The sequence below is a fragment of the Sphaeramia orbicularis genome, chromosome 6 (assembly GCF_902148855.1).
Source record: "Sphaeramia orbicularis chromosome 6, fSphaOr1.1, whole genome shotgun sequence".
Taxonomy (NCBI): Eukaryota; Metazoa; Chordata; class Actinopteri; order Kurtiformes; family Apogonidae; genus Sphaeramia; species Sphaeramia orbicularis.
This window is the reverse complement of record NC_043962.1, coordinates 57,629,302-57,657,231: the sequence shown is the minus strand read 5'-3', so window position 1 is coordinate 57,657,231 and position 27,930 is coordinate 57,629,302. Positions and strand designations below refer to the sequence as shown.

General features: G+C 40.7%; 1 protein-coding gene across 3 annotated transcripts in view; it reads left to right on the top strand.

Annotated features, from left to right (window-relative positions):
• The window catches only part of ppip5k1b (diphosphoinositol pentakisphosphate kinase 1b), a 73,797-nt gene that overhangs the window by 20,729 nt on the left and 25,138 nt on the right, over positions 1-27,930 (top strand). For all 3 annotated transcript variants that reach the window (XR_003935571.1, XM_030135990.1, XM_030135992.1), the window contains exons 11-22: positions 47-156; positions 2,118-2,203; positions 2,715-2,840; positions 12,948-13,069; positions 15,372-15,554; positions 16,265-16,406; positions 21,129-21,352; positions 24,821-24,948; positions 25,030-25,144; positions 25,508-25,615; positions 25,992-26,108; positions 26,264-26,404. Coding sequence is in view for 2 of the 3 variants with exons in the window: in XM_030135990.1 (XP_029991850.1) it covers positions 47-156; positions 2,118-2,203; positions 2,715-2,840; positions 12,948-13,069; positions 15,372-15,554; positions 16,265-16,406; positions 21,129-21,352; positions 24,821-24,948; positions 25,030-25,144; positions 25,508-25,615; positions 25,992-26,108; positions 26,264-26,404 (1,602 nt within the window). In the remaining variant the exon portion in view is untranslated. The remainder of the gene's footprint in view (positions 1-46; positions 157-2,117; positions 2,204-2,714; positions 2,841-12,947; positions 13,070-15,371; positions 15,555-16,264; positions 16,407-21,128; positions 21,353-24,820; positions 24,949-25,029; positions 25,145-25,507; positions 25,616-25,991; positions 26,109-26,263; positions 26,405-27,930) is intronic.

Here is a 27,930-nt window from a genome sequence, read left to right as displayed (position 1 = left end):
GTCTCATGTTGGTCCAGTCGGTAACAGACGGTGTGTGGTTTTACAGGAGGTTCTGGACATCGCTCGGCTGCTGCTGGTGGAACTGGGCCAACACACCGACTGTGAGATCGAGGAGAAGAAGTCCAAACTGGAGCAGCTGAAGACGGTTTTGGAGATGTGAGTGTCTCTTCATCCTCATCCTCATCCTTTTATGGTTCTTCAGCAGCTCGTCACTGTCATCTCTCACTCCACCTTCATGTCTCTAACTCTGAGCTGTATTTTCTCCTTCTTTTCCAAAAGGGAATCCAGCTTGAATGACACTCAGTACGCACTCCTCTGTTTAAAGGATGAGGTTTTCCTGCCTCCTTTTCTTTAGCCTGTCCAAACGGCAGCGGCAAAATATCAGGAACACCAGCGTCGGCCTGTAACCGAGAGGCAGCGCTGATATTACAGCATCCACACCCGACGCACATTTGAACAGTTTTATCTCATAAATATACAACTGAAACCTCAGAACATGCGCCCATTTTCTCTTGTAGATTCATGACTTTCAGGTTGTTTTTGTTTTGTTAGTTTTTTTCTCAGAACGTCCCCCATCCCCCAGCTCTTTGATAGACCGGTCCAGACCTAGTCCAGATAGATCACCATACGGTCACTACTAGGGCTGTTAGAAAATATTGGTTCTACAATATATCGCAATATTTCATTTCACAATACTGTATCGATATTAAAAAGTACTGTATCGATATTTTTAGGTATTTATTCAAATGCAGATATGGCGGAGGTTCATTTTTGTTTTTTGTTTTTCTTTATTGTTTATATCTTATTTATTATTATTTAACACTGTTTTATTAAATAATGGTTATTTGAATCATCCTAAAAACACTTTTTACTGTCTGAGAGGCAGATGGTAGTTCCTTTGGAAACTAGGAGAGTTAGAAAAATGTTGTGATATAGCATTAGATTCTGTTGTGATCAAACAAAAATGTGTTTAGTATTTGTGCAGGTTTCCGGTGTAATTCAATTCTTCCAAGAAATAATCCTTTAAAAAAAAAAAAGAAAAAAGAAACAAACAAGAAGTGGCCTTTTAACAGTATTGTGATATATCGTATCGTGAGTCTAATATTGTGATGTGTATCGTATCGGCAGATTTTTGCAGATACACAGCCCTAGTCACTACGATGGATTGGACCCAGTTCATATGAAACCGAAGGTGTTCCTGATGTGTTGTACGCTCACTTCCATTGACTTCCATTCATTTGTTCCTGTTAACTCCACACATACAGTCACATGACTTGTGTGTGTTTGTGTGTGCTGTGTGTCGTTTGTAGTAACATGATCAGATTCACCACAAAAAAACAGGTTTATAGTGAAATACATCAACTGTTGAAACACAAAAAGTGGAGTTGGGAATAATTAGATTAAAACGACCATTTGTTTCCAGCTCACGACTTGTATTTTGTTGCATGGATCACACTAACAAACTGTAAAAAAAAAAATCAGTTTATTGATCAAAATCTTTAACAGGGATTTTAGACTGTTGGGTTCTTCTCTGAAACTGGTCCTAAAAACAGGACATGGGGGCTAAAAATTCAAACCAGATGTAGACCAATGTTATGAAGCACTTTGGGTCTGTTTTAAAAATAAATAGTTTGTTATTGAGCAAACAGTTGAATTTTTACGAATATTTCAAATAAATCATACGGTCAGAACGCTCAGCACTGACACGTCAGGGGTTAAAGGGTTAATAATGCATCTGCTCACTGCACAAAGGAAGGAACTTTGATTTAGTTAGCATGACCGGTGTTTTAATGCAGAGGTGAAACGTTAAAAGTGAATTCATCAAAAACTGAAGTAAACTAAAAAAAATGAGTGAGAATCAGATCATTAGAGTGAAAATGACTTTGACCCAGTGAATAGTTTTTAACCCCAGTGGTTCAAAGTGTTCAGAGTCGGCACAAAAATGAAAATGACTGTTTGTAAAGACTGGAACAAACGTATCCGACCAGGCAGGAGTCAAATGTGTCCGACAGCTGAACACAAACCTCTGAGGTGAAGCTGAGGCTGTGCACTTCTGCTTCCTGTCACACCTGCTCACATTTGTCCTGGAGTTCAAGTCTTGTGTGTGTTGATTCCAGGTACGGCCACTTCTCAGGCATCAACAGGAAAGTCCAGCTGACCTACCTGCGCTACGGCCAACCCAAAGCCTCCAGCGAAGAGGAAGGTACGCAAACGATATTTTTATCAACCCCCGTTTTCCTCTTTTTTTCTCCCTCTCTCTCTCTCTCTCTCTCTCTCTCTCCTTTTCCTTTCTCCTCATCTCAGTTTCAGCTACCTAATGATTGTATTTGGTCATATCCCTGACTTTTATTTTTTAAATTTTTATTTATTTATTTATTTGTTTGTTTTCCTTTTTTTATTTTATTTGATTTTTAGTTTTATTTATTTATTTATTTTATTTTTCTGGAGAAGTCCACATCAAAACAGTCCCACCACATCCACATCCTACACACTCCACCACACACAGAACATTTACAACCAGGACAGGACATTGATATTTATTACTGACTGACGTGTGTTTCTTTTGTATATTACATGCCATATATCCTAACCCCCCCCCATTTTAATGATGTCATGTAAATATTGTATAATACTGTACTTAAACCTCTGTGTCACTTGGTGTTGCTTCAGTAAAGGTTAAAAAATAAATAAATAAAATGGATGATCTGTTTCAGATTCCAAGAAGGATGGCCCGTCTCTGCTGCTGGTTCTGAAGTGGGGGGGCGAACTGACGCCTGCAGGCCGGGTCCAGGCAGAGGAGCTGGGCCGGGCGTTTCGCTGCATGTACCCCGGAGGTCAAGGTACTCAAAACAAACACAGCATCACTCTGAAACTCACACTGATTAGAACAGCAGCAGTACATGTCCCTCTGTGTGATCATCTCCCCAACCTTCCTCTGGTCTGGTCACCTGTGGAGAACACCGGTCCGTTTATCGGAGAACATGTTCCAGGGTACCCTCAGAGACACTTCTGGTGGAACCCACTTCCACAAATACAAACACAAAATGGAAAAACATGCATGATAAATGACATATGATGTACAGATGTGGAAGTTTGGACTTTGACTTGGACTTGTTCAACTTGACAAGGTTATTAGCAAAGGAACTGCTCAGCTTTGGCAGAATTTGTTCTTGACATGGGACTTGTTTGTGACTCAGGCTGTATTCACACCTACTTCGTTTGGTCCGTTTAAAACAGACCGGAGTTTGTTTCCCCTGAAAGTCTGGACTTTTTGTTTGGTGTGAATACAAACATGCGAACTCTGATTCGAATCAAACAAGCGGACCCAGACCTCCTAGAAGAGGTGGTCTGGGTCCACTTCCAAACGGACTCTGGGCCGGTTCACTTCTGGTGTGAATAGAACTGACCTCGAACCGAAACAAACCAAGGAATTTTGCACCTTTTTGTGCTTGACGAGCCACCGTAGCTTCTGGAAGTAGCCGAGGTTTACGGGTGGTCAGAGCGAACAGCAGCAGATATGAGCTGTGGACAGACGAGGAGCAATGAGGACACTGAATGTGTCACTGACATTTGGTCACATGTCCATTTTACCAAACTGGCTCTGAATGAGCTTTTCTTGAGTGTTAACATTATCTTCGTAAATTTGTGTCTGATAAAATAGAATAAATATTCTGAAAATGATAACTGTATGTAGGAGCACCACGTCTATTTTCATCAACACCGGCCGTCTCTGATTCACCCCGCCCCCAACTTTTCTGTCCATTGCCAGCGCAGTTCATCACATGCTGCTTCTGTTCACGCATTTTGGTCCACTAGCAAAAAGTCCAATGAGAATGCAATCCGACCCAAATGAAAAAAAGAAAGTCCACATTCGATCTGAATCAAATAAGCGGACCAAAGGACTTTTCAGGTGTGAATACAGCCTTAGTGCTTTTTTTTTGATAGAGGACTTGCTCAACTTGTTGGACTTGGGACTTATTCTTGACTCACTACTTCTTATTCTTTTCTTGAAAGTTGTTCTTTACTTGGGACTTGCTTGTGACATTGAACTTGGTTTTTGTGGTAAAATTTGCTTTTAATTTGGGACAGTTGTTTGTTGTGAGGTGTGTTTGACTTGTTGGTCCAGACTTGAGACTTATTCATAACATGGGGTTTGTTTTTGACCTGGGGTTTGTTCAGGAGCTGTGTCTTGTTATTCTTGACTCTGAATGTGTTTTTGTTGTTGGTATTTTTTGTGACTTGGAACTTGTTCTTGGTTTGGAACCTGCTGTTCTTGACTTACGTCGCGTTTCCACTACATGGAACCGGCTCGACTCAACTCTGGTGCCAGGTCCTATTCCTGGAGACCGTTTCCATTCCAGGATACTAACCACTTTACAGTACCTGGTCGTCATAGTGATGCGGTGCGTTACTTCCGTGTCGTCTGCTCAGAGTCGCTGATAAACTCACTCCTTGCGTGTTGTTTCATCAAGCTCATGCTGAATTTTCACGTCTGAACCTCCTGGACAAACCATGGTGTAGTTTTACAGACTGTCATCATGTGGATTCACCTACTGACAGATTTACTAGAAACTTCCACATCTGTTTTCTGTAAAAGGGCGGGTCACAGAGACAACTCTGACCAATCAGTGGTCTGCAGTGTTTACACATCACCTTTTAGTATCTGGTCCCCAATTCTGGAACCTCGGCGGAGGTGATACCAAGAAACTAGTAGCGGGTACCGGGTACCAGATTCCAGGTCCTTTTTCGTAATGGAAATGCAAAAAGGCCGAGTTGAGTTGAGCCGGTACCACATTGTGGAAACACAGCATAAGTGCTTGTTCTTAAAGCTGCAGTATGTAGGAATTCTGTTCTAAGTAACTGTAAAATTGCCTTGACTGTCACCAGACATGAAGGAATCATGTTCATTTCAAATCCTGATCTCACTGACAGTAGTAGTCCAGCCAGAATATGTGCAGTTGAAAAGCTCAGTGTCAGCCCCGAAATGATGTTTATGTTGACATTGTGTGTTTTGGTCTGATGCCCCGCCCATCACCTGTCTGCCAATCACAGAGTCAGAAGCCTTTCAGCTCCAGGTTGCCAGATCCCCGTGGGCTGCAGCTGGAACATTTCTGATCACAAATGTCTGACGTTATTAAACCTAAAAGGACTCTTATTATTCCCAAATACATCGTGACAAAGTGAGAAATAAAACAAGGAGATGTATAGGAGATGATTCAGAAACATGGAGACGGCTGAAAGAGGAGAAGGATTTGAAGACCGACGCCGGCTCTGCCTTAGTCTGACCACCGGTAAGAGCCACTCAGAGCCGGGGTCGCGGCCTCTTCACCCGGTCCCTTCTTCCGGGGCCGGGCAGCAGTCTCTTCTCCTGGCCCCGGTGAAGAGACTGCCGGTCCGGGACTGGTGAACAGACCAGGTACCGGTGTAGGACTTGTCTCTATCCATGGTAGCTCCTTGTAGTTCAGTGTTTTCTGTGGAAGTGACCTGTTCATTTAGCGGTGTGTAATCCGAACGAGGGGGGGCGGGGGGCGGGGGTCGGTGTCCGTGGTTCAGTCGGGGGGTTCGGTTGGTAGTTCGGCGTCTGTGGTTCGGTGTGTGTGTGGGGGGGATCAGTAGTCCGGAAAGTGTGTGTGTGTGGGGGGGGGTCGGTAGTCCGGTGTCCGTGGTTCGGTGTTGGTGGTGGGGGGGGTTAGAGCTCCTGAATCTTCGCAAACTTTCATTTGACTGTGCAGGACGTTTGTTCTGGCCTGTTATATATTAGACTTATGTAGAGTAAGTCTGGTGATGATTTTTTTGTATGAAATTTATGGTGTGGTGGCAAGGATTAGAGGAAACGCTAGTAGTGGATGCTCATGCGGGATCTGGCAACCCCTAGCCTGGGGGGAGGAGGAGAGGATACCACGTTCTACAGTATTTTGAATGTAATTGCAGTACCAGTTTTGGCCACAATCCTACATACTGCAGCTTTAACGTAGAGGTTATTTTCTTGACGTCTTGACTTGGGGATCGTTCTTGACTCTGTGCTTCTTGTTCTTTTCTTGACATTTGTTCTTGACTTGGGACCTGCTTGTGACATTGGACTGTGTTTTGTCATAAAATTTGCTCTTGACATTGGACTTGTTCAGAGGTTGTCTTGTTATTCTTGACTGTGCTTTTGTTGAGGTATCTTTTTATGACTTGGGGCTTATTCTTCACTTCTAATATTCACCATGTGATGATGTATTTAATACAGATCTGTATTTATAAATCATCATATTTATCTTGATGTTCCAGGTTTTAACACTGAAAAGAATAAATTGTGACTCAAAGTCAAATCATTCTTTTTAGTTTTCCATAGATTTCATGTGTGTTTGTGTGAACATGCTGTGTCCTTTAACCTCAGCCTTAAACCTGAATCCTGTGACGCTCAGGTGTTTGGTGTTGGAATGTGGATGATTGAAGTAGAGTCTGTGTAACGTGTGGTCAGGGCAGACGACCATCCAAGGTCTGCTCCAGGTTTGTGCCTGTTAAAGGTAGTCTTTCCTCACCACTGTCATCTAGTGTTGACTCCTGGAGGATTCTGTTGGGTTTAAGAGTCTGGTTTAGACTAGGGATGTAACCATATAAAAATATCATATCACGATTATTGTGACCAAAATTATCACGGTTGTCAATATTATTGCGGTATTGTTGAAATTGTGCTCAAAATGTTCAAAAGTACTAATACACACACTGAAATACTTTTACCAAGTTGTATTTTGAAAAATACAAATACTGGATGGACCGGGTCCTTGTGCTCGCTCGGACAGACCAGGTCCGTGTGGGAGCCCACTATCTTTGAATCTGCGGAGCTCTGTCCGTCCATGTACCTTCCACCATGTTTTCAGAGGCCAGACACTGCAAACTACGCACACGCGCCTGGAATGATGCTGCTTCTCCAGGAAATGAACAGTACCGTGAGTTTTCAAAGTGTGGTAATCGAACACGGTTATCATGATCATCAGAATTTAAACGGTAATACTAACTGTCGGAAATTTTACCACGGTTCATCATTATAGTGGTAATCGTTACATCCCTAGTTTAGACCAGCTCTAAATGTAAAGTGTCATGAGATAACTTTTGTTATGGTGTGATGCTTTATAAATAAATTTGATTGTTTTGTTGCTTCTGAAGACATGATGGAACGATGACTTCAGAGTGAAGGCGTTCACTCGATGATCTGTTGGTGGAGTTCTAACATGATACGGTCTAAACCAACAGTGGAAAAGAAAACTTTAGACATACCTCCCATTATTAGAATTATTATTATAGAATAATTATTTTATAAGTGGTGTAAAACATCTTGGATTCCTTATAAAACTCTGTTGGACACCTGTCTCATCACCTAAACCATCCTCAGACCACAGAGAAAACTTAGACCAAACCCTGATGAAGAGGTGGTTCAGATCACAGATCCTGAATCCATCATGAGACTTTAGACCAGGGGCCTGGCTCTGCATTCAGGTCTGGGCTCCAATTTTCAACCAGGTCTCTGTTTAGGTCTTTCTGTTCAGATCTTTATTCAAGACTCTTTGTTCAGGTCTATAATCAGGTCTTCATACAGGCCCATATTCAGGTCTCTGTGTTCAGGTCTATGTTCTGGTCCATGTTCAGGTCTGTATTTGGGTCTTTGCGTTCAGGTCTATGTTGTTCAGGTCTCTGTGTTCAGGTCTGCAGTCAGGTTTTTATTCAGGTCCTTGTGTCCAGGTCTGTGTCTAGGTCCAGGTCCAGGTCTCAGTATCTGCAGGTGGACAGTTGGACTCCATCCGGTTCTTCCTCTGTCATTAAGGCCGTTTTCACACTGCGAACCGAGTCCGTACCATACCTGAATACTTTCACAACTTTCCTGCAGATGTTGTGTTCACAAGTACACACCGCGGCCCAAGTCCGAGTGGATGTTACAGGGTCGAAACAGTAGGTGGGGGTGTGGAAGGAATTATGTTTATGTTTATTATCCAACAAACACGGAAGTCCGAAGAAAACAAACCCTTACGTCATCAGCTGAGCGACTGTTCTGGGGCCTCATGTATAAAGACTTGCCTGGATTTCATCCGTAAACCTGGCGTACGCTTAAATCCAGAAAAGTCCGTACGCACAAAAAAATCCAGATGAATAAAACTGTGCGTACGCCTGAATCCAAGCACACTTCCTTTATTCATCCCAGTCAGCGTGGAATTGACTGAATATGTTGGAGTACCTGACTCCTCCTCTCCATGCTCATATTTAAATATGCAAATGAGCATAAACAGGGTCTGCAGGTGGGATTCCCTCTGGGATTCTTCTCTCTGCATGATCACATGACGTCAAGGTGGACGCGAAGCGGAGGACGAAACAGACGGAAGAAGAAAAGAGACAAACTCAGACCGTTTGAGCAGAGAGTGACCGCTAATGTGAGAGACAGTGGTGTCACAGGACTGACTGGGATCAGCCCCAAAATAAATATAGATTTAGTATTAGTGTCAGTCACACATTAGTTCATTCTGTGGGTCATCCAACAGTCTGATCACAGACAAACAAGATAAAGGTTCATGTGTGATCATGTCAGGAGATCAAAGAGGAAATCATAGACTTTGACTCCTGTTTAATTACTCCATTTATTATTTCCCAAAAGACAATGAGACAGAAGACGGTCAGACGCAGTCCCAGCCTGTCACAGACTGTGGGATTTCTCCGATCCAACAGCTGCTGTTGTCCGTCCTCAGCCGTGTCCTCACCTGTGTTCACCTGAGTCACCAGAGGACATCGAGTGCCTGGACCGAATAATAAATGTTCCCATAGACATTAGTGTTACATTAAATGCATTTATCAACAAGTGAATTCTGTGTCCTTGTGTCTTCATGTGGCTGAAATCACATCCTATTTGGATGGCAGGATTGGTATTGATGGGTCCAGGGTTGGTCTGGTTGGTTCTGGTTCTGGTTGGTTCTGGTTCTGGTGGTGGATGCGCTGCTCTAACAGTAGGATGACCTGTCTGTGTGTTCACTGTTCTTCTGTGTATCTCTGATGTGCACAACAATCGGAGGAATGACCTTTTTCACATTATTAACAGTTTCCCAGGATCTCCTCAAAGTGTCTCCAGTGGTTCCAAAGCAGTAGAAACGTGCGTACTCCAGCTGTGGAGTTGACGTGGAGCACTGCACATTTCCACGGTCATTTCAGTCTTTATACATCTGAACGTGAGCGTGGAAAAGGGCGTACGCCAGGTTTTTGTGCGTATGCAACCTTTGTACATGAGGCCCCTGGTCTGTGTGTTCAGGTCCTGGTCTAGGTTCTGGTCCAGGTCCAGGTCTGTGTGTTCAGGTCCTGGTCCAGGTCCAGGTGTCAGTGTGTCTGTGTGTCCAGGTCCAGGTCTAGGTTCTGGTCCAGGTCCAGGTCTGTGTGTTCAGGTCCTAGTCTAGGTTCTGGTCCAGGTCCAGGTCTGTGTGTTCAGGTCCTGGTCCAGGTCCAGGTGTCAGTGTGTCTGTGTGTCCAGGTCCAGGTCTAGGTTCTTGTCCAGGTCCAGGTCTAGGTTCTGGTCCAGGTCCAGGTCTGTGTGTTCAGGTCCTAGTCTAGGTTCTGGTCCAGGTCCAGGTCTGTGTGTTCAGGTCCTGGTCCAGGTCCAGGTGTCAGTGTGTCTGTGTGTCCAGGTCCAGGTCTAGGTTCTGGTCCAGGTCCAGGTCTGTGTGTTCAGGTCCTAGTCTAGGTTCTGGTCCAGGTCCAGGTCTGTGTGTTCAGGTCCTGGTCCAGGTCCAGGTGTCAGTGTGTCTGTGTGTCCAGGTCTAGGTCCAGGTCCAGGTCTGTGTGTTCAGGTCCTGGTCCAGGTCCAGGTCTCAGTGTGTGTGTGGTTCCTCCTCTTTGTCATTAACTCTGCTCTTCTCTTCCTACCTGTTGACCCCCCCTCCCACCCCCCCTCCCTTACCTGTGCTGTAAACGAGCCGGTGGCCCCCGGTCCCGAGGCTCTGAGTCCCCTATAGACTTTGGTAAGACAGTCCAGTCCAGCTCCTCCTCCTCGTCTGCCTCATCTGTCACTAACGGCTCTGATCTGTCCTCGTCTCATCATGATTGGTCTGATTGACTGTGGGCTCAGATTGCTGTGCTGTTTGTGCCGTCGCTGGGGTTTGTCGGCTGAAAACGCTCCAGAACCACAGTGTCTGAGGAGGTGGACGCTAACCACATCAGCTCACACTAATCTGCATCCTTTCATCCACCTGGACCACAGTTATTAGAACCACGAACGGTCTGGACTTTCACAACTGGCGTTTCTCAATATCGAGTTCGACGAGTACGGCCTAGGTAAAAACGGTCCCAGATAACCGACTTCCTAAGAACACCAGTCTGTCTGTTAGTGGAACAGTTGCAAACTTTCCTCCGTGGGGTCTCAAACATGCGTCCCGGGGGCCAAATGCATCCCACCAAAGGTTCCAATTCAGCCCCTGGGATGAATTTACAAAGTGTATAAATTCCACAGTCCAGGCTGTGGAACTCATGTTAGTGTGGGTTCCACATCCAGACCAATCTGATCTACAGTCCAATAAGAACAGCAGAAGAACCCACACAGAAGAAGGACTGCAGATTTACTACTGGGTTTGATGTAAAAAAAATATTACATTATGTCTATAAATAATGACAACTTCAAATATTTGTCTTTGTTTTGGTGCAAAAAATAACATTAAATTATGAAACTCTTTCCATTTCCAAACTCTCCTGTACCAATAAAATGTGACTAACCTGAACAAATGTGTCCAACCTGAAATGTCTGTATTAAATTCAGTCCAGTTTGAACTCTTTTCTTCCTGTTCCTCAGTGTTTAGTGTCTTTGCAGATCTGATCCAGAATGCACATGGACTAATGAGAAGTGGAGGAAGAAGACTGAGAAAATTACACTGATTTTTCTGAAGAAATGTCAGTTTTTTCAGGTTATTCACATCTTTTTTGTTTGGATAGTTTATAAAGTAAGTATTTTCATAATTTAATGGGTTTTTTTGCACTAAAACAAAGACAAAAATTTGGAGTTGTCATTATTTCTAGGTTCTTCTGTTCTTATTTTACTGGTCCGGTCCACTGCAGATCAGATCAGGCTGAATGTGGAACCTGAAAGAATATGAGTTTGAGAACCCTGATCTTGATGATAAAGCAGTTCAGAAGGTGATTAAATATTTTGTACGTTCTTCAAAACTTTACAAACAGATTTCATTGAATCTAATATCATGATAATAAAGGTGTATTTTCTCGCAATTCTGCTTCTCACACATGTTCCGACATCCTATCATATGATCTCATGACGCTCATCGACTCAATAAAACATTTCTGAGGTAAGTTTTCACAGACGCTGCCATTGTCTTTGACATTAGCACCAAATGCATCCTGGGATATTTGCAGCCAAGTCTACACCAGTCACAACCCAGTGCATTGGTCGGAGCTAGGAGACAAGAACAGCATCTGCGAATTTTATCCGATGTTGGTTTGCGCAAACTTTTAAATGGAACAGTGCTCGGGCTGCGACTGATGACCTTTCATGCGATCGCGAGAACAGACAAGAACGTGTATTGAGAAACGCCTTTTGAGTCAGTTTAACAAACGCATCAGTAGTTTTATTTCCATCAACTGACCAGTTTGACTGGAGTCTGGTCTTTACTGGAGTTTTATTTACATGAGTCAAGTAGTTTTGTACGACAGCGTATTAGGTCCACATAAGAAAATATAACACTTGTCACTACGAGAATAAAGTCGCTAATTAACGAGAATAAAGTCATTATTTAATGAGAATTAAGTCGTAGTTTGAAAAAACTCATTATTTACCAAGAATTAAGTCGTTATATTTCGAGAATAAAGTAATTATTCAATGAGAATGAAGTCGTAGAATAAAGAACTCCTTATTTAATGAGAATAAAGTCGTTATATTTCGAGAATAAAGTCATTAATTAATGAGAATAACGTCGTACCCACTCATCGAGTACTGCAGAACTGTGAACATTTAGTTCAGTTCTCCTTTCATTTGTGGTTTAGACACAAAGACCAAATACTGAGTCTGTCCTCCATCAACACATTAGCGTTAGGACTGTGAAATGAGTTTGCACTCATTTGGGTTTGTTGTAAGAACTGAACTGATTTGTAGCAAATTTCCTCTTTTGTGGAGGAGAAACTGCAGAAGTGTTCGTCTGTAGGACTTTCAGTGGAAACAGCAGAACTAAACACAGGGTTTGTGTTTCTGAACAAACTGTGAGGATTCTACTGTGAGTCTGAGTCCAACAGAAGGAAAGGATCTGCTTCACTTTTTTCCTTCACTGTAAAAACCTGAAGTTCTGTCGAATTTTCAAAATACTACGACTTTAATCTTATACAAGTATGACTTTATTCTCATTAAATAATGACTTTATTCTCATAGTGACAAGCGTTTTTATTTTCTTATGTGGCCCTAATACGCCATCGTAGTTTGGACTGAGTTGACTTGTGATTTTTATTGTTATTTTTTATCTCAGGTAAGGTTTTTTTTTGTTTTTTTTGTTTTTTTCATGCCCTATAATAGCCGTGGCCCGTACAGGAGTTTGACCCTCATAACCCTGTCATGGTTTCACAGCTCCAGGCCGTTAAATGCATGAAGCATCAGTGTGATTTGATGTGAGGCGTTCCTTTGCATCTCCACCAATCTGTTTTTTTTTTTTTTTTTTTTGAGCATGTAACGTCTGTGCAGAAAAAGACAATCTGAAGGATGTGATCACCGTCGACTAAATTGACTTTTCACTTCACTTTCACTTCATTTTGGTTTTTAAACACACGTTGAGTCATTTGAAGTGAAAGTGACGTCACACCTCCGTTTAAATCCCTGGTCCTTCTGGGTCCAAATCAAAGCCGTGTTCATGTTTCCTTTTCCTCCACTCGGACTTTTCCTGAATCTGATCTGCTTCTTTTCTTTGCTAACAGTTGTGTCTCTGTGTGTTTTCCCTCATCAGGTGACTACGCTGGGTTTCCGGGCTGCGGTCTTCTGCGACTTCACAGCACGTACCGCCACGACCTGAAAATCTACGCCTCAGACGAAGGCCGAGTGCAGATGACGGCCGCCGCTTTCGCTAAGGTGACTTCTGCTGGAAAGCAGACTGAATACTTTAGTTTGGAGTTGTGATAACGTTCAGCTTTAGTTGCTTTTTTATCTCACCGGCTGATGGGTTACGAGTAGAGATGTAACGATTACCAGTATAACGATAAACCGCGGTAAAATTGCAGACGGTTAGTATTACCGTTTAAATTCTAATTCTCATGATAACCGTGTTTGATTATCGCACTTCTAGAGGAAAAAACGCCTATGTAAAGATCTGCTTTTATGTCAAATATTTGAGTATAGTTTTAATTTATTACAATTTTAATTTTCTATACCTAATATTTGGAACCAATATTCACTTTTAAAGTCTGTGAAAAGGTTCGTTAAGCATCTGTGTGTTATTTATGCAATAAATTATATTCATTTTTCAAATCAGATTTTCTATATTTTTTTGTGTGTTTTCTGTCCTTTTGTGTTTTTATAGTAGGTTAAAGTGAAAAAAAATAACAGACAGATGATATAAATGAAGTTGTGCTGAAAAAACAGATCCAAACATGGGTATAGTAAACATTTGTTTCTATAGTATATAAAGGCAAAATCAAAAGGACTGAAAAACGGACAAAATAGACTCAGACCACTAAGGGTTAATATTTGAATGTTTCTGTACCAATTATTTTATTTGTTTTTTTCAAAATACAACTTGTTTAAATTTTTTCAGTGTGTATTAGTACTTTTTGAACATTTTGAGCACAATTTCAATAATACCGCGATAATAATGATAACTGTGATCATTTTAATCACAATAACCGTGATATGAAATTTTCATATCGTTACATCCCTAGTCGTGAGTTACTGTGAAGGCGGAGTCCAGCGGCGTCTTTGTCTTCATTAGCAATTTCGTTTTGTATCGTCTTTGATGTCAGCTGCACACAGGACAGGCTTTTATTACGTCACCGGCCGATGGGTCATGAGCTGTTGTAAAGGCGCTGTCTGTCGTCATTTTTGTCGTAGTCTTCGTCATCTTCGTTAGCAATTTCTTCAAACACGTTCTCAGACAAAACTACTGATCAGATTCATGTCAAACTGTTTTTTTTATCTTTCTTGGGACAATGTCTACAAAGTTTGTTCACATTTTTGAGAAATTTAGATTTTTTAATTTTTGACAAATTTTTGAATTACTAAAAATGTTCCTTTCCTTCTAATGGTCCATACTTTGATGGTTACAGACATCAGTCTAGTTCCTACTGATCATTGTTAGAAGTCAGATATGGACTTTCATTTGGGTCCGTGACTTTTGACCTTGAAGGGTCAAACTCAAGGTCACCAGTATCTAGATTTTAACAATTGTCTTCTTCGACACTACTGGTTGGAATCATTTTACATTTTATATGTAGTTTTATCAGGACAATGTCTATAAAGCTTGTAAACAGTTTTGAGAAATTTTGATTTTTGTATTTTTGATGAATTTTTGAAATTCTAAAAATTGCCCTTCCTTCTACTAGTCCATATGTTGATGGTTTAGAACATGTAAATGGTTCCAGATATTAATGTAGTTCCTATTGATCATTGGTAGAAGTCTTATGCCACGTTTCCACTACGTGGTATCGGCTCAACTCGACTCGGCTCGGCTCGACTCGGCCTTTTTGCGTTCCATTACGAAAAAGGACCTGGAATCTGGTACCTGGGACTAGTTTTTTGGTCTCACCTCCGGCGAGGTTCCAGGACTGGGGACCAGATACTAAAAGGTGACACTGTGTAAACACTGCAGACCACTGATTGGTCAGAGTTGTCTTTTACAAAAACAGATGCAGAAGTTTTTAGTAAATCTGTCGGTAGGTGAATCCACATGATGACAGTCTGTAAAACTACACCAGGGTTTGTCCAGGAGGTTCAGACGGAAAAATTCAGCATGAGTTTGACGAGACAACATGAAACGAGCGAGTTTATCAGCAACTCTGAGCAGACGACACGGTAGGAACGCGCCGCATCGCTATGACGACCAGGTACTGTAAAGTCTGTAGTATCCTGGAATGGAAACGGTCTCAGGAATAGGACCTGGTACCAGAGTCGAATAAGCCGAGCCAAGTCGAGCCGGTTCCACGTAGTGGAAACGCGGCATTAGTTTAGGTTTTCTTTAGTTTTAGTGTGAGTTTGAGTTTTTCAGATACTGTTTTGCCAAAGCTAATGAAGGTTGGATGAAACCCAGGCCTGAACTATTATTTCTCCTTTCTAATTGTCATGGTGTTCCACTTGGGTCTGTCCTCAGCCCCCTGGTTCAGGTGTAGATCTGTAACGTAGACTTGTGTGATGCCTTTGTGTTGGATGTGGGTCCGTTCAGGGTCTCCTGGCTCTGGAAGGGGAGCTGACCCCCATCCTGGTCCAGATGGTGAAGAGCGCCAACATGAACGGCCTGTTGGACAGCGACAGCGACTCTCTGACCGACTGCCAGCAGAAGGTGAAGGCTCGGCTGCACGAGATCATGCAGAAGGACCAGGACTTCGCTCAGGACGACTATCAGAAGGTAAATGGGACGGTTAGAAACATGGAGAGTCCACAGGACCAAGCTGAAACAAACTCATAAAGGTTTTGGCTTCAAGATTTTTTTAACTGAAGTTTTTTTGGCTTAATTGAGGATTTTTTTTGGCTAAATTCAAGATTTTTTCCTTAATTCAAGCTAAATTTATAATTATTTTCATGTATTAACACTAAAACGAAGTATAATTTCACAAAATTCTGAATAACCTGAACAAATATGAACAACCTGGAATGTCTCAAGAGAAGTAAGTAGAATTTTAACAAGATTCTGCCTGTTATTAAATGTTTTGTGTATTTTTGTGTATTTTTAAATGTGTAAATAATAAACTGAGGCAGAATATTGCTAAAATTACACTTATTTTTCCAGTTTGTTCATGTTACTCACATTGTTTTAAAGGATAGTTTTGTAGATGTAAACCTTTTCATAATGTGAATTTACTTTTTTCGCTCTTAAATGCAGAGACAAGTTTGGAGTTGACATTCGTTCTATATTATTCTGTTATTATTTGACTGGTTGGGCCCACTGCAGATCTAATTTAGCTGAATGTGGAACTGAACTCAAATGGGTTTGACAGCCCTGGTTCAGATTCATTCCTTCTTCGCTCTTCCTGTTGTTTCTTTGTATTTTAGTTGAATATGTGACTCTTCCATCTTTGACTTGAGGACTTCTAAACCACATCTGTGTGTTTGTCTCAGCTGGCTCCGACCGGTAGTCCGTCTCTGGTCAACTCCATGAAGGTGATCGAGAACCCGGTCCAGACCTGCGATAAGGTCTACGCCCTGATCCAGAGCTTGACTTCCCAGATCCGACGGAGGCTGGAGGATCCCAAGTCTGCAGGTAATCTGACACCATGGGTCATGTGATCAGTCTCAGCTTTTTCATCTCGTTTGGTCTTGGACATTATTTCTGTCTTTTATACGGTTTTTATTTTGTATCATCTGTGATGTCAGCTGCATACAGGACAGGTTTTTATTACGTCACCGGCCGATGGGCTATGAGCTGTTGCGAAGGCGCTGTATCGTAATTTTTGTCTTAGTCTTTGTCGTCATTGTCTTCGTTAGCAATTTCTTCAAACATCTTCTCTGACGAAACTACTGGTCAGGTTCATTTCAAACTGTTTTTGCATGTTTCTTGGGATAATGTCTCCAAAGTTTGTTCACAGTTTTGAAAAATTTAGATTATTGAATTTTTTTTTTTTTTGTACTTTATTTTTTATTGTTTTAATATAAAATACAAAACAAAGAGAAACACAGTCACAGGTCACAGGTACATTCACACATTTACAGACTGTTTACTGTCCACAGATTGAATGAAAGAGTCCCATTTTTTCCAGTACTTTACACCCTTATGTTGTTGTAGGCGGAGTTTGTATGTCATCATTTCCATTAAATGGATTTGGTTGACAATTTTTATCCCCAAGGAAATTGAGGGAGGGTCCTTTTTAAGCCAGTATTTGGTGATGGCTTTTTTGCCTGCGGCAAGCAGTATTCTAAATAAATATATGTCACTTTCCTGTAATTCCTCTGGGGGAATGCTAAAAAACAAAGTAGCCAGTGACATATCAAAATGAACACCAAAAACTGAATACATCAACTTAATCATCTCTCCCCAAAAGCCTCCAACACCAGGACAGGACCAGAATACATGTACTTGATCTGCCTCCAGTGGACCACACTCCCTCCAGCAGAAAAATGAACTCCAGAAGAATGTGATTTTCGTGCAGGTGTAATAAAGAAACGGACCAGACATTTCCAACAAAAACCCCTCCATGATAGTGAGTTTGTAGTACAGTTTTGAGATTTCCACCCCTCTGACCAGATCTCATTTGGTATTTCCTCTCGCAGGTCCCTCTCCCACTGTTTTTTTGTGTGAAAATATATCTCATTGTCTTTTGAATTCAAAGCTGTATAAATTTTACCAGTGATGTTTTTGTTACTGGAACCTTTATAGGCTTCTACCAGTATTTGAATTAGATGAGAGGGAGTCTGTGTCATAGAACGTTGTATTTCCTTTACAAAGTAATGACAGAGCTGGAGATATCTGAAAAAATCATGTTTACCAAGTCCAAATTTGAGAGAAAGATTTTGAAAGCTGTCCGTCTGTCCTTTTGAAAGTATCCTACAGAAAGCAGTTAGACCATGTTTAGACCACGGTCTAAATCTGTAGTCATGTAGTGCAGGTTAGAAGTGCGGGTCACTCACAGGCCAGTTTAGGATCTGAATTTGTTTATGAAGTCCAAATGTCTTGACCACTTGTAACCAAACTTTAATTGAGTTACATACACATAAATTGTCCAACTGTAGGGCTGCTCTAGCGCAGTCCAGACAGCCAAGAACTGAAGGTAACAGAACTTCAGTGGAGGAAAACTCCATGCCTTTCTATTTGGCCGTACAGGACTCACTACACCAAAGTACTAGTGATCTTACTTGAGCTGCGATGTAATAATGTTTAAGGCAAGGTAAGGCCATGCCTCCCCTGTCCCTCGGCAACTGTAAAACAGAGAGCTTTATCCGTGGTCTTTTTGTTCCCCAAACAAATCTAGAAATATGCTTGTCTCTGAATTGTTTCAGTGGAACCTCTACTGGTAGAGCCATGAATAAATATAATAATTTAGGAAGGATTACCATTTTAATTGACCTTATTCTATCACCGATGTCTAGGGGAAGCAAAGCCCATCTTTCCAAATCCTTGTATATTTTTTTACTAATTTTTTCATAATTTGTAGCAAAGAGAGAGGTCAAGTCCCTTGGCAAGGACACACTTAAATACTGAATAAGGGATGAGTTCCAGTTAAATTTATATTTTTCAATTAAATCTGGAGTGGGGATAAAATTAAATAAAAGGGCCTGCGTTTTATGCACATTAAGTGAGTATCCTGATAGAGATCCATACATTTTGAGAGATTATTGAATTTTTGATTAATTTTTTTAAATGTTAAAAATGTGCCTTTATTTTCAATGGTCCATATTTTGATGCTTTATAACACAGGTGTCAAACATGTTTCCCGGGGTCCAAAACCGGCCCTCCAAAGTTTCCAATCTGGCCCGCGGGATGAATTGGCAAAGTGCAAGTTAGGGCATCAAATCAAAAATAATATCATAATAACCTAAAAATAATGACAACACCAATTTTTTCTCTTTGATTTAGTGCAAAAAACATTAAATTATGAAAATATTTACATTGAGAAACTATTACTTAATAATAATAACAGCAGAATAACCTACAAAAAAGAATGACTCCAGATTTTCTTCTCAATTTGATGTAAGAAAAAAAAAAATTACACTGTGTCTATAAATAATGACAACTTCAAATTTTTGTCTTTGTTTTAGTGCAAAAAATAACATTAAATTATGAAAATATTTACATTTACAAACTATCCTGTAACAATAAAATATGAATAACCTGAAAAAATATGAACAACCTGAAATGTCTAAAGAAAATGAAGTGCGATTTTAACAATATTCTGCCTGTTACTAAATGTTTTGTGTCTTTGTAGATCTGATCTGTAATGAACATGTAGCCTATAAATGATAAGTCAAGGTATAATATTGATAAAATTGTACTTACATTTCTTTACAAATTTCATTTTTTTCAGGTTTTTCACATCCTTTTTGTTTGGGTGGTTTGTAAATGTAAATATTGGCATAATTGAATGATATTTTTTGCACTAAAACCATTTGTAGTTGTCATTATTTATTGACTGTCATGCTGTTATTTAAACTGGTCCGGCCCACTGCAGATTAAATTGGGCTGAATGTGGCCCCCGGAAGAACATGAGTTTGACACCCCTGGTTTAGAACATGTCAGTGGTTCCAGATATCAGTCTAGTTCTTATTGATCACTGATTGAAGTCATATATGGACTTTAACTGAATTAGTTGAATTCTCCACCAGTGAAAGTCCCGCCCACTTCTATAGTTAGACTGATGTGCATCCAGACCACAGGACTGGAACACAGGGTTCTGGATTTTTCATAGTAGTTTAGTTTTATTTAGTTTTGACTCTTTTTTTCTGTAATTCAGTTAGTTTTTATTAGTTTTTAGAGCAGGTTTGCTAGTTTTTATTAGTTTTTGTTTTTTTCTAAATGCTTAGTTTTAGTTTAGTCGTCTCTTTTCTCTTCTTCTCTGTCGTCATATTCAAATCAATCCCAGACAGGACTCTGCTGCTTTAGTCTCCATGTTTCCAGGTAGAGTGGGGACCAGAAGACGACTGGAAACCACAAGTGAACACAAGTGATGGACCGTTAAATATCATATGGTGCCAGCAGAGAAAATTGCTAGTATGAAATAAATCGATTTCATATCAATCCAACACTGACAAAGATGAAAACGAAGGGAGTTTTATCCATAATTTTTATAGATTTTGGTTATTTTTGTAAACACACAATGCAGTTTCAGTTAGTTATAGTTTTTTTTTTCTTTTAATTATAGTTTTTACTAGCGGCATTGTACCTGTGGTGCCAGTGTACGCTAGCATGATAAGTAGAAGTTGTCTGCCACCACTGTTCATTTGTAAACTACCATTTACTCCTGCATTGTGCAGGTAATAATTAGAGCCAACATGTGAGGCATGAAGGGAAGAGCTTGTATTTGTTTGTCCTGTCAAACATGATTATATTCATCCAGCGGCAGTGAACTGCAGCCTTCACATTGTAGCATGGTCTGCCAGCAGGAGAAATGTCATGAACGGCAGCAGAACCACTCCTGAAAATATAGTGTGGCGGCAGGGATGAAGAATTCAAAGTAGAAAGAGGCTAAAATCACCCAGCATACCTCACAACATTTGAATACGGACATAAAATTGTGCCTAGTAGATAGTCAGGGAATGTTTGTATTCATTTGGTGAGTTTGGTGACGATCGGGCCTGTGAAGGCTGAGGAGAACCCGTACAAACACCCTCCTGTGCTGCAACATCGATCGATGGGACACAGAATGTGCATTATATAGTAGGAGCATTTATTTCAGTTAATGAAAATGTTTTTACAATTCTAGTTTTTGTCATTTCGTTAGTTTTCTTGAACGATAATAACTTTGCTGGAACGTAGAGACAGAACCTGACCACCTCACACATTCAGCTGGTTCGGATGCAGCAGAACAGGACGCTACAGGGACACGGGTCCTGTTTTTAGATATTGTAACGCACCGTGGGTGACACAGTGGTGCAGTGGATAGACCTGGTGCTTCTCAGACAGAAGGTCCTGGGTTCGATTCCAACACCAGTCCATGGGGGTGGGACCTTTCTGTGTGCAGTTTGCATGTTCTCCTCGTGTCTGCGTGGGTTCTCTCTGGTACTCTGGCTCCTCCCACCATCCAAACACATGCTCTGATAGGTTCATGGGTTAATCTAAATTGCCCATAGGTGTGAATGTGACAGTGATTGTTTGTCTCTATATGTTCAGCCCTGAGATGAACTGGTCACATGTCCAGGGTGAACCCCGCCTTCACCCCTGTGTAGCTGGGATAGGCTCCAAGTGACCCCCGTGACCCTAGTGAGGATAAAGTGGGTTCAGAAAATGAATGAATGAATGAACTCAGACTGGCTTGGATGTTGTTCTGCTCAGACCTGCAGCTCTACCACAGTGAGACACTGGAGCTGATGCTGCAGCGCTGGTCCAAACTGGAGCGAGATTTCCGCATGAAGAGCGGCCGCTACGACATCAGTAAGATCCCCGACATCTACGACTGCATCAAGTACGACACCCAGCACAACAGCTCCCTGGGTCTGGAGGACACGCTGGAGCTGTTCCGACTGTCACGAGCCCTGGCGGACATCGTCATTCCTCAGGTACGTCTGACGTCCGAACAGCCACGATCACATGTCCTCACATGTTCTATGGACCTGGTTCAGATACACCTGTTAATCCAGGGGTGTCAGACATGCGTCCTGGGGCCCAAATGTGTCCCACCAAAGGGTCCTATCCAACCCATGGGATGAATTTACAAAGTGTATAAACTCCACAGTCAAGGCTGTGGAACTCATTTCAGTTCAGGTTCCACATACAGACACAGGAAATTTGCCTGAGTAAAATTTACTCAAATTGATGAAAATTTTACTCAGATAACATTTGGTCCCTCTCTAAAAAGAATAAAAGTTACTCTTTGGGTAGAGCTCTCCAAACTCAATTTTGAGCCAAATTTACTCATTATAGAACAAAATTTATTCTTTTTTAGGAAAATACATTTGACTCTGGAAAACATGCTCAGTAATTTTTCCTGTGGACCAATCTGATCTACAGTCAAATAATAACAGCAGAAGAACGGACAAAAAAGAATGACTGCAGATTTTCTTCTCGGTTTAATGTGAAAAAAATAATCTTACTTTATGTCTATAAATAATGACAACTTCAAATGTTTGTCTTTTAGTGCAAAAAATAACATTAAATTATGAAAATATTTACATTTCCAAACTCTCCTGTACCAATAAAATGTGACTAACCTGAACAAATGTGTCCAACCTGAAATGTCTGTATTAAATTCAGTCCAGTTTGAACTCTTTTCTTCCTGTTCCTCAGTGTTTAGTGTCTTTGGAGATCTGATCCAGAATGCACATGGACTAATGAGAAGCTACTACTCAAAAATCACCCAAATTCACCTAAAAATTACCCTAAAACCACCTAAAAATTACTCAGAAAACACCTAAAAACCACTCAAAAAAACACCTAACATTATGCCTATAAATAATGAAAACTTCAAATTTTAGTACAAAAAAATATTAAATTATGAAAATATTTACATTTACAAACTATCCTTTAACAATATAAAATGTGAATAACCTGAACAAATATGAACAACCTGAAATGTCTAAAGAAAATTAAGCACAATTTTACTAATTAATAATTAATTGACTTATTTTTCTTAAGAAATTTCATTTTTTTCAGGTTATTCACATCTTTTTGTTTAGATAGTTTATAAAAGTAAGTATTCTCATAATTTAATGGAGGTTTTTTTGCACTAAAACAAAGTCAAAAATTGTCAGTTGTCATTATTTACAGGTTATTCTGTTCTTATTTGACTGGTTCGGTCCACTGCAGATCAAGTCGTCCTGAATGTGGAACCTGAAAGAACGTGAGTTTGAGAGCCCTGGGTTCATCAGTGCATCTGCAGAACAGGCCTGTGCATGACAGTCGGCTTTTCCTCCAATCTGAAGACAAAGTCCAGCTCAGAAATCTAAACTGATCCCCCCTGTATTTAATGTTTATCTGATTATTACAGCTGAAAATACTTTCTCATAGAAATACATGCTTTTCTCTCCTTCTGTTCTATTGGCCTTAAATAAAAATCCTGACACACAAACAGACATTTCATATGCATCACACCTATGTATATAATTTTAATGTAATTTGTCTTTGCAATATGTAGACTTTTAGCTATCAAACATTTTTGAAATTGACTTTTTTTTTTATTTGATTAAATGATTATTTGAATGGGTGGAAAAAAATAGTACAAATGTGAAGCAGACAAGTCTGAAAAGAATTTGTGCTTTATCCCTGAACCAACTGAAACGGCAACTACAAAAAGTATAAAAGGGAAAATAGAAAAAATGTTTATATAGAAATAACAATAACAACAGTATAAAAGTATATATAAAAATATCTGTAGATATGGTAATCTTTAAAATAAAATTTACTTACTTACTTACTTATATAAACAACAACAGACCAGTCCAGTGACATCTACAAACAATCTGTCAGGTCAGTCTGAAACACATTTGGATCCAAATAATGAACTTCTACCAACTGACACAAACACACACTCAGATTTAGAAGGTTTGTGTTAAAGATTCAAAGATTAAAGGAGGAAGTGATGGATCCAATGGAGAAAAGTCAACAGATAGACCAGTGGCGGCTGCTCGTCTTTCAGACAGGGGAAGGTCATTGTCACTTACATCAAAAAAATTGTCAAGTTATTTAAACATAAATTCAGCCCTCCGTTCCTTTTTAAGAAAATGGTCAGTGAGATAGCTAGTTCACTTTGACCTAGCCGACAGTTCGATTGATTTAACTATCTACAAAACAATATTAAACTCGAACAAGAAATGATTAAATTATGGAACTGAAAGAAGAAAATGTTGAAATTATGTTAAATTGAACCATGGAAGTCCAATGAGTGTGTTTTATTTACAGTGCAAGAAATGAACAAGTGATTTGGTAGTGGTTTCTCTCTGGATTTCGCAGCAGAATGTGTGACGGTATTAAACTGAACTGTGTCAGTGAAGGAGCAGATCTGAAAACAGCTGTCAATCAAACGGGATTCAGTTTTTGGACCCATCCTCCAATCAGCACGTGGAAGCTCAGTGTCCGTCCCGGCCGAGCTCCGCCCACAGCTCCATTCACCCCCAGAGATGCCAAGCGTCCGGGGGCGGGACAACATGGTGTCATTTATCCAATTAGCGTCCAGTTTAGAGTCAGTTTCCAGCAGTTCCACTCAGTCCCATTGAAGTGCATGGACGCTGAGCGTCTACGGACAAATGCACTGAGCAGAGATGGAGGAGAAAACACAGACACGGGAATGGAGGAGAAGTGAACAACATCCAGTCCACTGATCTGGGATCAAACTGATTCTGAACCAACTGGTCTGAGAGATGAACGTGTTCCAACACATTTGGAGTCAATGAAATGAAAACAACTGAACAGATTTGAGCATTTCATTTGAGTCATTTTAGGGGAAGCTGAGCTTCCCTTGTAGTCTATGAGAAATTGCCTCTGATATCGACATTTTCTGTCTTTTTGTCCTCGTCTCTTCGGTTGTTTGTGTTGATCTTGGCGTCGTGCATCACAATAAGCGTCCGTGTGAAACACAACAGTGGAACCAATGTTTAACAGCAGAACAGTCAGTCGATTAATGGCTTTAACTCTTCTTTTTTGTATTATTGCCTCCACCAAGTGTAACGGCAGAGGTAATGTTTTCATCGGGGTTTGTCTGTCTGTTAGCAAGGTAAATCAAAAAGTTATGGATGGATTTGGATGAAATTTTCAGGAAATGTTGATACAGGCACAAGGAACAAATGATTATATTTTGGTGCTGGTTGGGGTTGGGGGGGGGGTGATCTGCCTTGGTGGAGGTCTGCGCTCTCCGAGTGCTTTTCTAGTTTTACATGATTTGTGTGGTTGTGTAACGTGACAAAAACGACATGAAAGAAGCAACAAATTGTACAAACATCAGTAAAGTATCCTGTCTCCTTTCAGGCATACGGTGTTGGTAAAGTGTCTTAATTTCCGGTGAACGCCGTGGCTTAATTGCATCTTTCTTTCAGGAGTACGGTATCTCTAAGGTGGAGAAGCTGGACATCGCTCAGGCCTACTGCGTCCCTCTGATGAAGAAGATTCAGCTGGACCTGCAGAGGACCCACGAGGACGAGGCCGTCAACAAACTGCATCCGCTGTGAGCAAATAGATAAGGAGGGTGAGGGCGGGGCTTCCTGACTCAGGCTCAGCTGATGATGTCACTTACTGTCCCCCTCAGGTACTCTCGAGGTGTGATGTCTCCGGGCCGTCACGTCCGAACGCGACTTTACTTCACCAGTGAGAGCCACGTCCATTCGCTGCTCAGCATGTTTCGCTACGGTGGCCTGTTGGACGTACGCTCGTTACATCACACACACACACACACACACACACACACACACACTAATCTGTTTATATTAATTATGTTTTATATTAACACCAGAAAGACATGAAATGATACACCCAGGTCTCTGACATTTGCGCATATAAGGTCCAGACTTCTGACGAACATTTCTCCAACATTTGGTTTAACTCTTAGTTTAACAGTATTAGTTTGGACTGAACCTGTTCTACGCAGACTGTCCATGTGGTGGATTTAGTCAGAAAATCAGGTAAATGTGACCCTGGATGACCACAGCAGTTTAGAAATGACCTTTACTTCCATGGAAAAGTGTGTGTGTGTGTGTGTGTGTGTTTATGAGTGTTTGTGTGTTCAGGAGGAGAAGGACCAGCAGTGGAAACAAGCCATGGATTATCTGAGCGCTGTGACTGAACTCAACTACATGACGCAGATTGTTATCATGTTGTACGAGGACAACAATAAAGTGAGTTTGGAGGATGTGGGTCAGTTCAGCGGGTCTGGAGGATGTTGTATTAAGGGGTTAGTTTTACAGTTCTGTTCGGAATTACTACTGTAGAGACAGAACATATACGACTATCCTTCTTTCTGCTCCTTTTCATTCATGATGCGGTCGGTTTACCGACATGCACCAGGAGATTTTATTTTATGACTGAAATAAATAAACTAATTTGAGCTTTTACATAAATGTATCCTGTTCTTGTTCTATATTAGAACAAAGAGAATGTAATAAAAATAATAAAAAACAGTATTATTATTGGTTTTTATTAGTATGGTGTCCTCAGTGGATCTGTGTGCAGTGGTAGATGTTCAAATATGAACTTCATCCATGTTTTGGACAGGACCCGTCGTCAGAGGAGCGTTTCCACGTAGAGCTTCACTTCAGTCCAGGAGTCAAAGGATGTGACGACGAGGACAACGTCCCTCTGGGCTTCGGTTTCCGTCCAGCTTCATCAGAGGTAAGAAGGTCAAAGGTTAAAGAGAAACCGGTGAAGGTCTGAATCTAAAGTTCAGATGCTGTTCACACATGAGGTTTCTGCCTGTGGTTTTTAAACCACAGCACATGACCTGATCAAACATCGATCACCTCCTCCCTGTTTCTCTGACCAATCAGAATAAGGACAAAAAGCCCAACCAGGGCAGTCTGGAGGACCTGACCCAGGACCAGCCGGACCAGGCCATCCCTGTCTCTGAACCCATCAACATTCAGAGAAGGTCTCCCATGATCCGCAACCGCAAGACCGGCTCCATGGAGGTGTGTTGCCCCCACACATCCACATATAGTCGTCTCATATCAGATACAGATCAGGTTTGGTTTTCAGACTGCACACTGAGCCTCTTCACATTCACACTAAAACTCCCATCATGAGTTCTGCACTTTTCAGATGGTTTGGGGGATCATGTGAACCAGTTTAGTTCAGGGGCCACATGGTCCCAGTTTGATCTGAACTGGATCAGACCAGTTAGAATTTGGGCTGTAAGAAAATATGGGTTCTGCAATATATTGCAATATTTCATTTCACAATTCTGTATCAATATTAGAAAGTACAGTATCGATATTTTTAGGTATTTATTCAAACGCAGATATGGAACAGGTTCATTTTTGTTTTTCTTTTATTATTTCACACTCTTTTATTAACTAATGTTATTTCCTTTGTTGGATTGAACTCAAATCCTGTTCTGATGTTAGTTGTGAACTAATAGAATCTGAACCTTTGAACAGGATCTGAAACTGGAATGTCTGGAAAACTGAATTTCAGTTTGAACACAGTTTGAACATTTGGTGATAGAACATTAGATCCTGTTGGGATCAAATAAAAATGTGTTTAGTATTTGTGCAGATTTCTGGTGTAATTCAATTCTTCAAGAAAATAATATTTGAAAAAAGAAACAAACAAAAAATTGCCTTTTTAACAGTATCATGATATATCGTGATATATTGTATCGTGATCCTAGTATTGTGATTTGTATCGTATCACCAGATTCTTGCCGATACACAGCCCTAGTTATAATAACCTTTAAATAATGTCAACTCCAAACTTTTTTCTATGTTTTAGAGTAAGATGTATGGTGGCCCAAAGGTGCAACAGCCCAAAAAATGATCCATTGTTCTGTTTTTTTTTCTTATAGTGGATTATTTTTTTGGGCTGTTGCACCTCTGGGCCACCACAAAGAAAAGTGAAATTACATTATGAAAATGTTTGCATCTATAAACTGTCCTGTAAAAAACTGAATAACATGAACAACCATAAAATAAATAGAATATTGGTACAATTACACTTTTCATGTTGTTCGTATTTGCTCCGGTTATTCACCTTTTTTGTAATAGTTTATAAATGTAAACATTGTCATCATGTCATTTCAGTTTTTTCCTGGTTCTGACCCACTTCAGATCATAGGGGTCCGAATGTAGAACCTGAACTCAAATGTTCATATCTTCTGTGTCATTTCTGTATTCCACATTCTTCCCATGGTGAACCTTGGACCCTTTGGTGGGCCGGGTTTGGCCCACAGACTGTATGTTTGACACCCCTGATGTAGACAGTCTAATCTGATCGGTTTGATCAGATAACAGCAGTAATCTGATTATAATCAATGAGATTACCACACCTGAATTGGTCCCCAGTCCTCCCGTGTCTTCTGCATGTGTAAAGGTTCATCGGATTTATTTAGTCCTTTTACGTCTGAACATGCAGAAAAACTATAAAAATCACAGAAAACTGAAGTTACACAGTCAAACGTACATATGAACTCTGAAGGAAATCCGATAATGAACTGGAG